The sequence below is a fragment of the Pongo abelii genome, chromosome 3 (assembly GCF_028885655.2).
Source record: "Pongo abelii isolate AG06213 chromosome 3, NHGRI_mPonAbe1-v2.0_pri, whole genome shotgun sequence".
Lineage (NCBI taxonomy): Eukaryota > Metazoa > Chordata > Mammalia > Primates > Hominidae > Pongo > Pongo abelii.
Window position 1 is genome coordinate 141120807 of NC_071988.2, and position 12566 is coordinate 141133372.

Sequence of the window (12566 nt, forward strand, 5' to 3'; positions counted from 1 at the left end):
CCTTTAATAATGTACTCAGTGCAAAGACAATATACATAAAGGAGTTCTAACCCCTCTAGGTCCAGTAAACATCAAAGAAAAAAATGGAACACTACAATCATTGTGATTATTCCTTTCACTGTTTGTTTACAAGAACATGACAGTATGAAAGAATACAAGCCTTGGATGTCCACTTGCCATAACAAAGTATCAGGTACCCGAATTCCTTCCTGCTGAAGACATCTATAAGACTACACAAGCAAAGAGAAAGACAACATACGTCATTGCCATTCAACATTCTGGCTTTCTGCCTGAGGGCATTTTCCTGCTTTAGAGAAGGCAGGTGCTACCCAATGAGAGCAACACTTTGAAACAGAACTGAATGGAGCTCCAAACTTCTGAAGTGGTTGGAAAGCATAAAGCACAGGGGCTGTGCTGGGGGGTGGAAGGAAGATGGTTAGGAAGCGGTAACCAAAAGATACTGAGTTGCTAGTCACTTTGGGCATGTATAGGGCAAAAAACCTAAAGGACTAGCAAAAATTACCTGCTGAAGGCTAAAAACTGAATGTGATACCAATTAGTGAAGTGTTTGGAGACAATGGAGTTCCAGCCCAGCCAGAGTAGAGAATTCATTCAGCAGCTCAGGCATTGAGACAGGGAAAGACGACTCCTTAAGAGTAAGGATTATACCATATAGTTGGGTATAGTCCACTCTAACAAATAATAAGACCAAGCCTGACAGGATCAAAAGAATCTGCCAGTAATTTTACTGCCTGCCCAAACAAATCTCATCCCTTTTTTAAAGGAAGAGGATATAATCCTAATGTAGTGAAACAGACTATGACCAGCAGACAATACAAAATCACCACATACATAAAGAAACAGGAAAATGAAACCCATAGTGAAGAGAAAAAGTAGTCAATAAAAAATAACCCCAAGATGATTCACATGTTGGACTTCACAGATAGGGACTTTAAAGCAGCTATTAAAAATTAATGTAGGGATTTAAAGAAAAATATTGTAATAACTTCTTTGCAGAGATGGGAATCTCTGCAAGGAAAGAAAAAACTATTAAAATAGTCAAATGAAAATTCTAGAACTGAAAAGTATAGTGTGTAAAACACCAAATTCATTAATACATTTAACAGCCCACTGAAAACAGCTGAAGAGTCAGTGACCCTGAAGATAGATCAACAGAAAGTATCCATTCAGAAGGATTGAAAGGAAAAAGAAAACAAACCATAAAACATTAACAAAGCTTCAGTGTCTTTTAGGATACTATCAAGTGTGTATACACACACACACACACACACACACACATATATTTGGAGTCCCGAAGATAATGAAGCTGAAAAATATTTAAAGACTTATAAAGAAAAATTTCCCAAATTGATGAAAACCTTAAGCTTACACACATGGTGTGAAAATGATATGTAGGGTGAAACATGTAAGTTGAAAACGATACAAAGGATGGCTGACCTCTCCCAAGAAAAATGAAGACAAGAAAAAAATGAGAAAAATCTGTTTTAAAATGTTGAAAGAAAACTACTATCAACTGATAATGGTTCATCTATCCAGTGAAAATATCCTTCAAGAATATAGGCAAAATAAAGGCATTTTCAGATAAACTAAAACTGAGAGTATTTGTCAGCATTGTATGTACTATAAGAAGTGCGAAAGGAAATTCTGTAGTCTAAAGAGAAAGATACAAAAATCTAGAAAGAGCTAGAAATGTGGCTTGAGCACCTGAGTGTGTGTATGTATGTATATATATGTATATATATGTATGTATATATATATGTATATATATGTATGTATATATATGTATGTGTATATATATATGTATGTGTATATATATATACACGTACATACACACACTCAGGTGCTCAAGCCACATTTCTCTCTCTCTCTATATATAAATATATATATATATTTCTATATATATACAGAAATATATATATATATTTCTATATATATATTTCTATATATATAAATATATATATTTCTATATATATAAATATATATATTTATATATATAGAAATATATATATTTCTATATATATATTTCTATATATATAAATATATATATTTATATATATATTTCTATATATATATATATTTCTACATATATATACATATATATATAGAATAAGGAAGCCTAGTCTTTCATTTTTGGAGAACAAAACACCCAACAGAGGAAAAAAAGAAGAAAAATAATGCATCTTTAGTTGTTGGATGAAATTGGAAGTATCAGTATGAATTCAGTTGTTTTTATTATAATAAGTAGATAGATATAGAAATAAATACAATATAGATGTGTATTTATATTTATATGTTATTTTCCTAGCTCTGTCTGCTAATATACCAGCAACAATGAGCACATCTAGTGCCTTAATCTTGGTTTCTTAATACCATTCCTCCCACTAAAAGAAACCAGGGCTCCTTGGGAAAAAAGAATGATTCTAGGGCTAGGGCACGGAAAGTGTAAGATAGGCCTCAAACATTCTGATTAGCCAGAAAATGAAAAAAATGCCCCACAAGTAATGAGGACATAACAAAAAGACACAGGACTCAGCAAATTTGTTATAATTTGAACATCAGCATAAAGATAATAAGAGAACATAATTGACTAAACAAAATATTACACCATGAGTCCATAATGATGTGAATGCATGAATGAAGGAGAAGGCAAAACTCTCCCTTACATAAGAATTTCAGCTAATAAATATAAGAGGTATGATGGAGTTAGAAAATCAGTGGATGCTAAAGGTGGTCAATAGGTTGTTGATGAACAGAGTATTTACACAGTCTCAAAGTATCTGCCCATATGATACTTACTAATTACAATGGGAAAAACTATTGGAGAAACCTGGTGGATATCACTTTAAAAAAGTTATCAAATTTAACATCATCAATACTCACATCACATAAATATGCCTCCTTATAAGATACACTAAGAAGGTGTGTGGTATAATTAAACATGTTTCTGATCTTTGTTCCCAGTTCCTGACACAGACCTCCTAAAGGCCATGGGATTTCTTGAGTGATACTAGTGTATTTACATATTTGCAACAAGCCCTTTTCAACCATACCCGAATTCACACTGATGAGGTGAGCCCTAGAAGGCTTCAGGATTAGGGGTGGGAACCAGAAAACCCAACCTTGTGATTAGAGGTTTAGAACTTCCAGTCCCACCCCCAACCTCTGGAGAGGAGAGACAGGCTGGAGATTGAATCCACTCACCAATGGCCAATAATGTAATCAATCATACCTACATAATAAAACCTCAATAAAAAGCTCAGAAGAATGAGGTCTAGGGAAGCTTCCAGGGTGGTGAACATATTGATGTGCTGGGATGCTGGCATTCTGGAGAAGGCATAGAAGCTCTGCGCACCACCCCACCCCCCACCACCTCCCATACCTTGCCCTATGCATCTCTTCCATTTGGCTGCTCCTGAGTTGTATGTAACCTTTTCAATAAAACTGTAATCATAAGTGTAGTGCTTTCTTGAGTTCCGTGAGTCATTCTGCCTAATTACTGAACCTAAGCGGGGGTCACTAGAATCCCTGAATTGCTAGTCAGCCTGGAAGAAGTGTGGTAGCCTAAGGATCCCACTTGCGGCTGATGTCTGAAGTTGGGGCAGGCTTGTGGGATTGAGCCCTTAACATGTAGGGTCAGTGCTAACTCCATGAGGTTAAGAATCAGAACTGAATTGGGTTGAATTGGGTTGCAGTGTCAAATAACTGGAAAATTAAATAGTTGTTGCTTAGTTAAGGTGTCAGCATTAACATATATGGTATTCCAGCTAAAAGGGCCTAGCTTGAATCTATTTGTGAAGGACACTCTACAAAATAACAGGCCTGTACCCTTTAACAATGTCTAAATTTAAAGAGATAAAGAAATGCTGAGAAACTGTTTCAGATGGAGGGGAGACTAAAGAGACATTACAACTATGTGCAATATGGGATCCTGAATACTACCCTGGATTGGGGGAAAATAACTGTAAAGCTTATTAATAGTATGGGACAGCTGATGAAATTTTGACTATGAACTGTTAATTGTCTTGTATCAGATTAGATAATAGTATTGTATCCATATAAAATTTCTTGATTTTGATAATTTTATTACGGCTGGGTAAGAGAATATTCTTATATAGAAAATATACACTGAACTATTCAGTAAAAACATATCTTTAGCTTATTAAATCTTTCAGAAATAATAAGCATATATTACTTATATGCATTATAGAGTGAAAAAGAGGAAACGATAAAGCAAATGGGGCAAAAAAATAACTGGAGAATCTGGGTAAAGGGTGTATGGCAGTTTCTTATACTGGTCTTGCAACTTTTCTGTGAGTTTAAAATTATATCAAAATAAAAATAACAGAAAATTTAAAAAAGGAAACAACACAGATGACTTGACAAATTATAAGGCTGGTTTTCTTCCACAGAGTGGAATTTTTAAGACAATGCCTGAAACATTGAACAAGCATAGACACAGCAGTTCCCAAACTGTGTTCCCAAGGGCACAGTTACACTTTGATTAAGAGATTTGTCTAAATTACAACAATTGCTAGAGGTTTTCTTTTTCTTCTAAAATTCATCTGGAAATAATCACCTGAAATTCAGTTGAAACAGTTCATATTTCTTTAGAAAAATATATTGATAAATAGTTGAAGCAGAAAGTAAGACCTGCATGGTGAGAGAAGGTGAAAATTTGTTTCTCTGGAGAAAAAAAATGAAAGGGAAAGATGAAGTGGAGAAGGAAGGAATAATAGCTACATGGTCAAGTCCACATAAGTGGCAATTTGACTCTTCCCTAAGACCCTCCAAGTTTTCTCTCTAGAAATCATGGTTCACATGGAGTGTCTGTCCTGGAGTAGAAACAGGACATGAGTCTGAGTTTTGCACTCTAATTGACTTGGGAGAAGGATAGATGTTTTGACAATGTAAATCCTTAAGACATAGGAATCATGGGAAAGTTTAAGACTTCCTTAGGACATGGAATGGGGTTCAGGGCAATCCTGTGTAGTTATTGGATGTTATCTGGTTTTCCTATAAAAGGAAAATACCAAGCACATTTATATAGTAGTTCTGATTATATATCTTACTATTAATAGCTTCTTAGTATAAGTGTTAATATCTTATTAATAAATGTGTTAATATCTTCTTGTTATTCATAAATGCTGTGCCAAGCCGGTTGCAGTGGCGTGCACCTGTGGTCCCACCTACTCAGGACCATAGCCACTTCTCGTGCAGTTGAAGTGAGTGGATCACCTAATCCAGGACTCCAGCTTGAGCAACACAGTGAGACTCTGGCTTAAAATAAATAAATAAATACATACATACATACATACATACATGGTGTGGCACATTGAAGGTAGTTGCATGATTGTGGGCTGATGCATGAGACCATGTGTGACTGAACATCAATGTACAGGTAGCATTTACCAACTAATCTTTTCATTGGTATTTATGGGTCTACATGAGAATCACTGGTCTGAGTAGTAGATCTTGTCTTGTATTTTGAATATATGAATATGTTTTCTTATCAGTAATAAAACAATAGAATTTTTCAAATTTATATCACTTTATATCATTTTCTGTTACAAAGTTTTAAAAGTGAACTAAATATAGGTCATTTGTTATAATTAACTTTATGAGACTTTAAAAAAAATTCTCAGCATCAATCTGAGTATTATTCTGTTTCAGACACCTCTCTTGGTTTCCCACCGTGACATTACATCCTTTAAAGTGGTCTACGGTCAAATAAGCTTAAGAAATACTGCCATACAGTGTCATTTTTACAGATGCATGTTTAAAGAGCTAGGACTCAGAAAACATTATAATATATTTTCATATCCTGACTACTTTCAAAAAACATAGTATTTTAATTATTCAAATTACGGATGGTGCTTAGTAATGAATTATCCATTAGCCAACTGACTTCTACTGCTAATATCAATGTAAATTAGATCACAGATCAATCCTCACAAGTTCTAATGAAATTCTTGGGGCATGAAATAACTCCTGCAAGGCTACCATAAATACAGATCAAGGGTCCCAAAGGTGAAGTAGCAACATGAGAAATCCACAGGCTAAGAGGCATCACTCTGGGAGCAGTGCAAATCAAGGATACTAGCTGTTTCAAACAATAGTACAAGAATTAAATCATTATCAAATGCAAAACAGAAAATACATTGTCAAAACTTTGAAGATGGTAGGCAGATTAAATAAAACGCATATAAGTGAAGAATTCTCAGGGCTGGAGACACTTAGGACCATGAAGACAAATAAAGGCTTTCTCAACAAAGCTGGAGAATATTTATGATCCTACTGTACTCTTGGGACCATAGTGCCATTGAAAAGTGGATACCCAGCTGTCACTTAAGACAGGAAGGCGATTCTGCAAACTTGGCAGCAATCCTTCAGCTGTGTCCTTAATACCCCTCTTGGAATCTGCTACAGTGTGAAGCTACTACAGAGCTCAAAGAGGTCATAGAGATACTCTATGAAGACCAGTAAATTTTTCCAAGAGAATCAAAATTGAACACATTGCTTATATAGAATGGATTCTGAAAAAACATTTCAGGACTTAACCTAGATGAACTATCACACCCCAAATCCCGGCCCTCGGTATTACTCACTAGTAGTACCATTATTCATTTACCCAACTTCAAAACCCGGGTCATCTTCAACTCCTCTTTTCCCTTCACTTGCATCTCCTATTAGCTGCCAAGTTCAGCAGATTCTATTAGGTTGGTGCAAAAGTAATCGTGGTTTTTGCCATTAAAAGTAATGGCAATTACTTTTGCACCAACCTAATACTTCTTCATCTGAAATCCATTCCCTCCTTTTGATCTTTAAGGCCAGGTTCCTTGTTAAGGTCCTTACTGCCTCATACTTACTTAGACTATTAAGATAATCTTCTGTCCTCCCAACTTGTAGCATTTTCCCCTCTAATTCATTTTATGACTACTGTAAAATTAATCCTTCCAAAGCACAATTTAAATCATACTGGTTCCCCTTTCAAAACATCTTCAGTTACTCCTCATGTTTCTAAACCAAATATATATTCCTCAGCCTGGCATTCAAGACCTCAGTAATTTCCTGGCTGTGCTCCCACAGCTCCTTCATGTCCAGATTCTTATCCACATATTTACATGGTCCTACTTGCCTATCTCTTCTAACTTCTCTTTACCTCTGGATCTCGCCATGCACAAATCTCAATTTATTCAATTTATTCAAATTTTCCGGGATCTGTATCAGACATTGCTCCCTCAAAGAAATCTTCCTCTGGCCGGGCATGGTGGCTCATGCCTGTAATCCCAGCACTTTGGGAGGCTGAGACAGGAGGATCATCTGAGGTCAGGAGTTCGAGACCAGCCTGGCCAACATGGTGAAACTCCGTCTCTACTAAAAATACAAAAATTAGCCAGGTGTGGTGGCGGATACCTGTAATCCCAGCTACTCGGGAGGCTGAGGCAGGAGAATCACTTGAATCTGGGAGGCAAAGGTTGCAGTGAGTCGAGATCGCATCACTGCACTCCAGCCTGGGTTGCAGAGTGAGACTCCATCTCAAAAAAAGAAAAAAAAGAAATCTTCCTCCATCTTTCCCACTAGATGTCCTATCCTGCTTCTCTGAACCTTATCACATTTTTCTTGGCATCTGTTATGACCTGCTCTCTATGCTATTTATCTATTGCATGTACTATTATTTTAATTCAACCAATATTTACTAAGCCCTACGTGCCAGGCACTATAAGGAACCGGGAACACAATAAAACAGCTATGACTCTCTGAATCAAATAAACTGAGCCAGAATTACCACTGAATCTTTATAGTGTACCACACAGTAGAAAGCTAGAACAATTGTTCTATCAAGATGCTGTAAGATACCTCATAAACATATAAAGTGCCATTCAGTTAAGATGCTTGGTTTTAAAACTAAAATTCCATTAATAAAAAGGATTATTTTAAATGGGAAATTTGAAGAATCTTACAGTGTAACCTTTAAGCCCTTAATTAAAGACTTGTGCATAGGTATAGCAAAAGTAGAAGAAATAACAAATCTTTTCATTGAAAACTTTTTAGAGCAAAAATTTCCATTTTTTTGAAGACATCTGTAAGTTTATCTGTTTAAAAAATGAAAGAGAGGATAGAAGGAAAGAAAACCAGACTCTGGTATCAATGGGACTTTGAATGAATATGATTAATTGAATGAACGAACGAAAAGAGACTATGAGGTTTTTTTTGTTTTTGCACCTATCGTTTTAGAATCTCAGTAAAATCCTAAGAGGTTTGTGTGGGAATAACATAGATGGGGATATACATAGTGAACAGATAAAAAGATGGGAGAATATAACCATGAGATGAGCTATATTAAATTATCATTAAGGAGAAAAACAAGATGAGATTTCCTTAAGGCTCATATCCTCAACTGAACCACCAGGAAAGAAACTCTGGCAATTAAAGATGGGAAAATTCTTAGCATACATTCCAGTCTTAAATAAGTATGCAAATTATTACATCTCAGTTTCAAATATCCCCACCATTCATGATTGCTATCCAATGCCCCAGCCATAGTACCCTCCCCAGCACCTGTCCTGCTCTCATGGTCCCCCGTTTACCTCATATGCATCTTTGATGTTCAAGGGCTCACCAAGTGCTGCCACATGTCCCACAATGCCTTTGTTCCATTCTAAGCGGATACAGTTATTTGAAGCTTCTTCCAGTGTTGAACCTTCAGCAACATCAAAGAGGCGGCTGATAAGAAACTTGTCATTGGAGCTGTCTTCACAGACAAGGAACAGGGAATAGCGGTCAGCAGAGATGAGTCCATGGATATGCAAGAAAATTTTGTGACATAAGGCTGTGACATCCAAATGACTAGAAATATCCTTCACTAATTCCAAGAGTCTTGAGCACTGGTCCCCTTCATCATGATCAAACCTTGGAGGGGTTAGAGGCATCTGTTCCTTCTTTTCTGAGTCAGAGAGGAAGCTCACAGTTCCCTCAGAATCCTTGACAACAATGGGTCTAAGAGGCCGGTCAAATTCAGAGGCAGAGATTTTCCTGGTTGGTGTTCCAGGGGCACTGTTATCTGCACGAGGACTCTGCTGCAAGGGACAAGAGCAAGATTCGGTGTGGCCTCTGATACCTTCCTTGCACACAGGGATGGTGTGAACTCTCTCAGCAAACCATGCATTGACCATTTCTCTGCAGAACAGAACATGCAGACACATTAGATACTTGAAGAGGAAGGGTGCTATGCCTGAGAGCTCCTAAACATCTTCTCATGGTAAACTGATGAGACAATAATTTGATATGTTATAGAAAATAAAAACAAGATGGTTTACTTAAGACTTATGATTTTGGCCAGGCACAGTGGTTCACAACTGTAATTCTACCACCTTGGAAGGCTGAGGTGGGAGGACTGCATGAGGCCAGGAGTTGGAGACCAACCTGGGAAACCTAGTGAGACCCTGTCTCTAGAAAAAATTAAAAAATTAGCTGGGCATGATACATTGTGCCAATGATCCTAACTACTGGGGAGACTGAGGCAGGAGGGTTGCTTGAGCCCAGGAGTTCGAGGCTGTAGTGAGGTATGATCACACCACAGCACCACTGCACTTCAGCCTGGGTGACAAAGTGAGACTCTCTCAAAAAAAAAAAAAAAAAAAAGACAATTTTATTTTGGAAAACAATAGAGGACAATTGCTTTAATGAACTTCTTAATAAAGGCTGACTTCTATATACATAATTTTATATATCTGATTGCAGCATACCAAGCATAAAGTCTGCTTCTCTCAAAATTAGCCTTGACACTAAATTTGCCAATAGTTTTAGGAAAATATAAATATGCACATTAATTTGATGTTTAAAACACATAACTTGTTCTGAAGTTAAATATTTGAAAACTAAATCAAATATTTGTCTAAATTTGGCTTGCTACTATGCCTATTTTAGATAGTTATATCTATATTGCAAAAGTAGATAAGTTTAGAAGGATTAATGAAAGAGGCAAATAATTTAATCTTGTATAGAAAAATCAGACTTCTGTAAATATTATCCCAATAATGTTTTTTTAATAATGGTAAAAAAAAGATCTCTTTTTCTAGATTATCTACAACTATTTTAAAGTAGGCTTTATCTAAGCTTAAAAATGCAGTCCAAGAAAACTGAAGGCATTTATGCTTTTAATGTACCCTCCTATGAAAGAAACTCATTTGAGCTAAAGCCGTCACAGTAGGTGACTTTTTAAAACAAACATACCAGATCATACACAATCCAAAGCATGTTGTTCAATTCAAATAATCCCCCTTAGAATGCTGTAATCTTACACCAATTAATGGTGTCATTACTCTAGACATTTTTGGAACTCTTCTTTTGAAACAAACTTCTGAAACAATTTATAATCCAAATAAAAATACTAATTTTATCTAAAAATTAGACCTTGTTTCTCACTAACTTCTCCTCCCAAAATGAACAAATAAAACAAAACAAAAAAAAACCTATGGTAACAGCTAACTTAATTCTCTATCTTCTGATAAGACATGACCCTTTAGAAAACTCAAACTTACCTTCAAAAGATAAAAACTTGCTATAAGTGAGGATATTTCAAATAATTTGCCTATACAAAAAGCAAGGTAATCTCAAATCTACAATGACATAATTGACTGTTTATACCAAACAAAAGGACAGGATAAAAGTTTGACAATGTACTATTCTGGAGATGGTATAGGGATGTAGTCACTCTCCAAAGCTTTTGGTTGTAGTAACAATTGATATTACTTCGGCCGGGCGCGGTGGCTCACGCCTGTAATCCCAGCACTTTGGGAGGCCGAGGTGGGTGGATCATGAGGTCAGGAAATCGAGACCATCCTGGCTACATGGTGAAACCCCGTCTCTACTAAAAATACAAAAAAAATTAGCCAGGCTTGGTGGCGGGTGCCTGTAGTCCCAGCTACTCAGGAGGCTGAGGCAGGAGAATGGTCTGAACCCGGGAGGCTGAGCTTGCAGTGAGCTGAAATCATGCCACTGCACTCCAGCCTGGGCTACAGTTTGAGACTCCGTCTCAAAAAAAAAAAAAAAAAAAAAAAAAATTCGGCAATATCTAACAAATTTTAAATGTATCTATCCTTTGTTCCAGAGATTTTTACACATGTGACAAAGGAAATACAAGGGTATTTACTGTATATAGTAAGTACGTTTGCTATAGCAGATAAGAAGCAACTTAATATCACCAATAGAAGGCTGACTAAATACATCATGGCACATTTATACAAAAGAACACTAGGCAGACATTAAAACATGATTATATGTACTGACATGTATGATATGAATTAATTAAGTGAAAACAGAAGATGTAAAAGAGTTTGAAAAGAACACACTGTCTTATTTCTGAGTCTTTACTAAGTCTTTCATTTATTGGATGTTCCTCTAATTATTTCATTTTGAACAATGATGTATTATTTGTTAAATATACGTTACTCTGAAATGATACCCCATCTAGAAAGTAATGGGTCAAAATGAAAAGATAAAAATATTACCTCCCTTATAATTTCAAGAGTTGAATACAGTTATAGAAGTCTCCAAAAAGTTTAGGAGAAATAAGTTCAAGAGGTCCATTGTAAATATGGTGACTATAGTTAATAATAATGTATTGCATATTTAAAAATTGCTGAAAGAGAAGATTTTAAGGGTTCTCACCACAAAAAACGATAAGTATGAGGCAATGCATATGTAAACTAGCTTGACTTAGCCATTCCACAATGTATACATACATCAAAGCATCATGCTGTACACCTTAAATACATAAAATTCTTGTCAATTAAAAAATAAATTTAAAAATATCCAATGAGTAATTTAAAGGAAAACAACCTTACTGGCCTTATGAATTGACTGACTTTCTAATACAGAGGTATTACAAATTTGAAGAAGCACGAAAGCAATGTGGTAGGTAAGTGTATTGTACAAATCACAAGCATATACCTACACAGATTTTTAAAAACATATAATTGTCCTAATGTTTCATAGATGCATGCTGTGACTTAGGACAAAATTTCCAGTGAGGACAACATACATTAATTAAAATAATTCAGTATCTCAAAACCTTAGAAGTGAAGGTGACACACTCTGGGATTTGCTTATGTAGCCCCCAGAATTGCACTAATAGTGCCAAAGACACTGATGCTAAAAATGCATGTGAAGCTGCCAATAGTGCATAGGAAGCTTTCAAATAAAACTGTGTTGGAAAAGATAAGACAGGAAAAAGGCAATATGTCTAAGTTAACATATCTAATGTGATTTTAAATATGGACATGTTACTAAACTGTTAAATCAATATAAAAATAGACATTTTAACAATTTCAGCCACAAACCCAAAACTTAGCCCCAACTTATTTCTTATCTTCTCAATGGGAAATGGAGATCTCCTTTTGAATTTTAAATTAAACTGCCTACTTGACAACTCCACGTGGATATCTACATCACTTAAAATGGTGAAAACAGAATTCCTAAGACCCTACCCATCTCACCTTGCCTCATCTTACTCCCTGCCAGTTTTCCCACATATGAAGTACCAT

At 35.8% G+C, this 12566-nt stretch overlaps 1 protein-coding gene across 6 annotated transcripts in view; it reads right to left on the reverse strand.

The window, feature by feature from the left end:
• The window catches only part of PDE5A (phosphodiesterase 5A), a 134099-nt gene that overhangs the window by 103312 nt on the left and 18221 nt on the right, over window positions 1-12566 (reverse strand). For all 6 annotated transcript variants that reach the window (XM_063723621.1, XM_063723620.1, XM_009240282.4 and 3 more), the window contains exon 2: window positions 8610-9198. In XM_063723621.1, the coding sequence (XP_063579691.1) occupies window positions 8610-9198 (589 nt within the window). The remainder of the gene's footprint in view (window positions 1-8609; window positions 9199-12566) is intronic.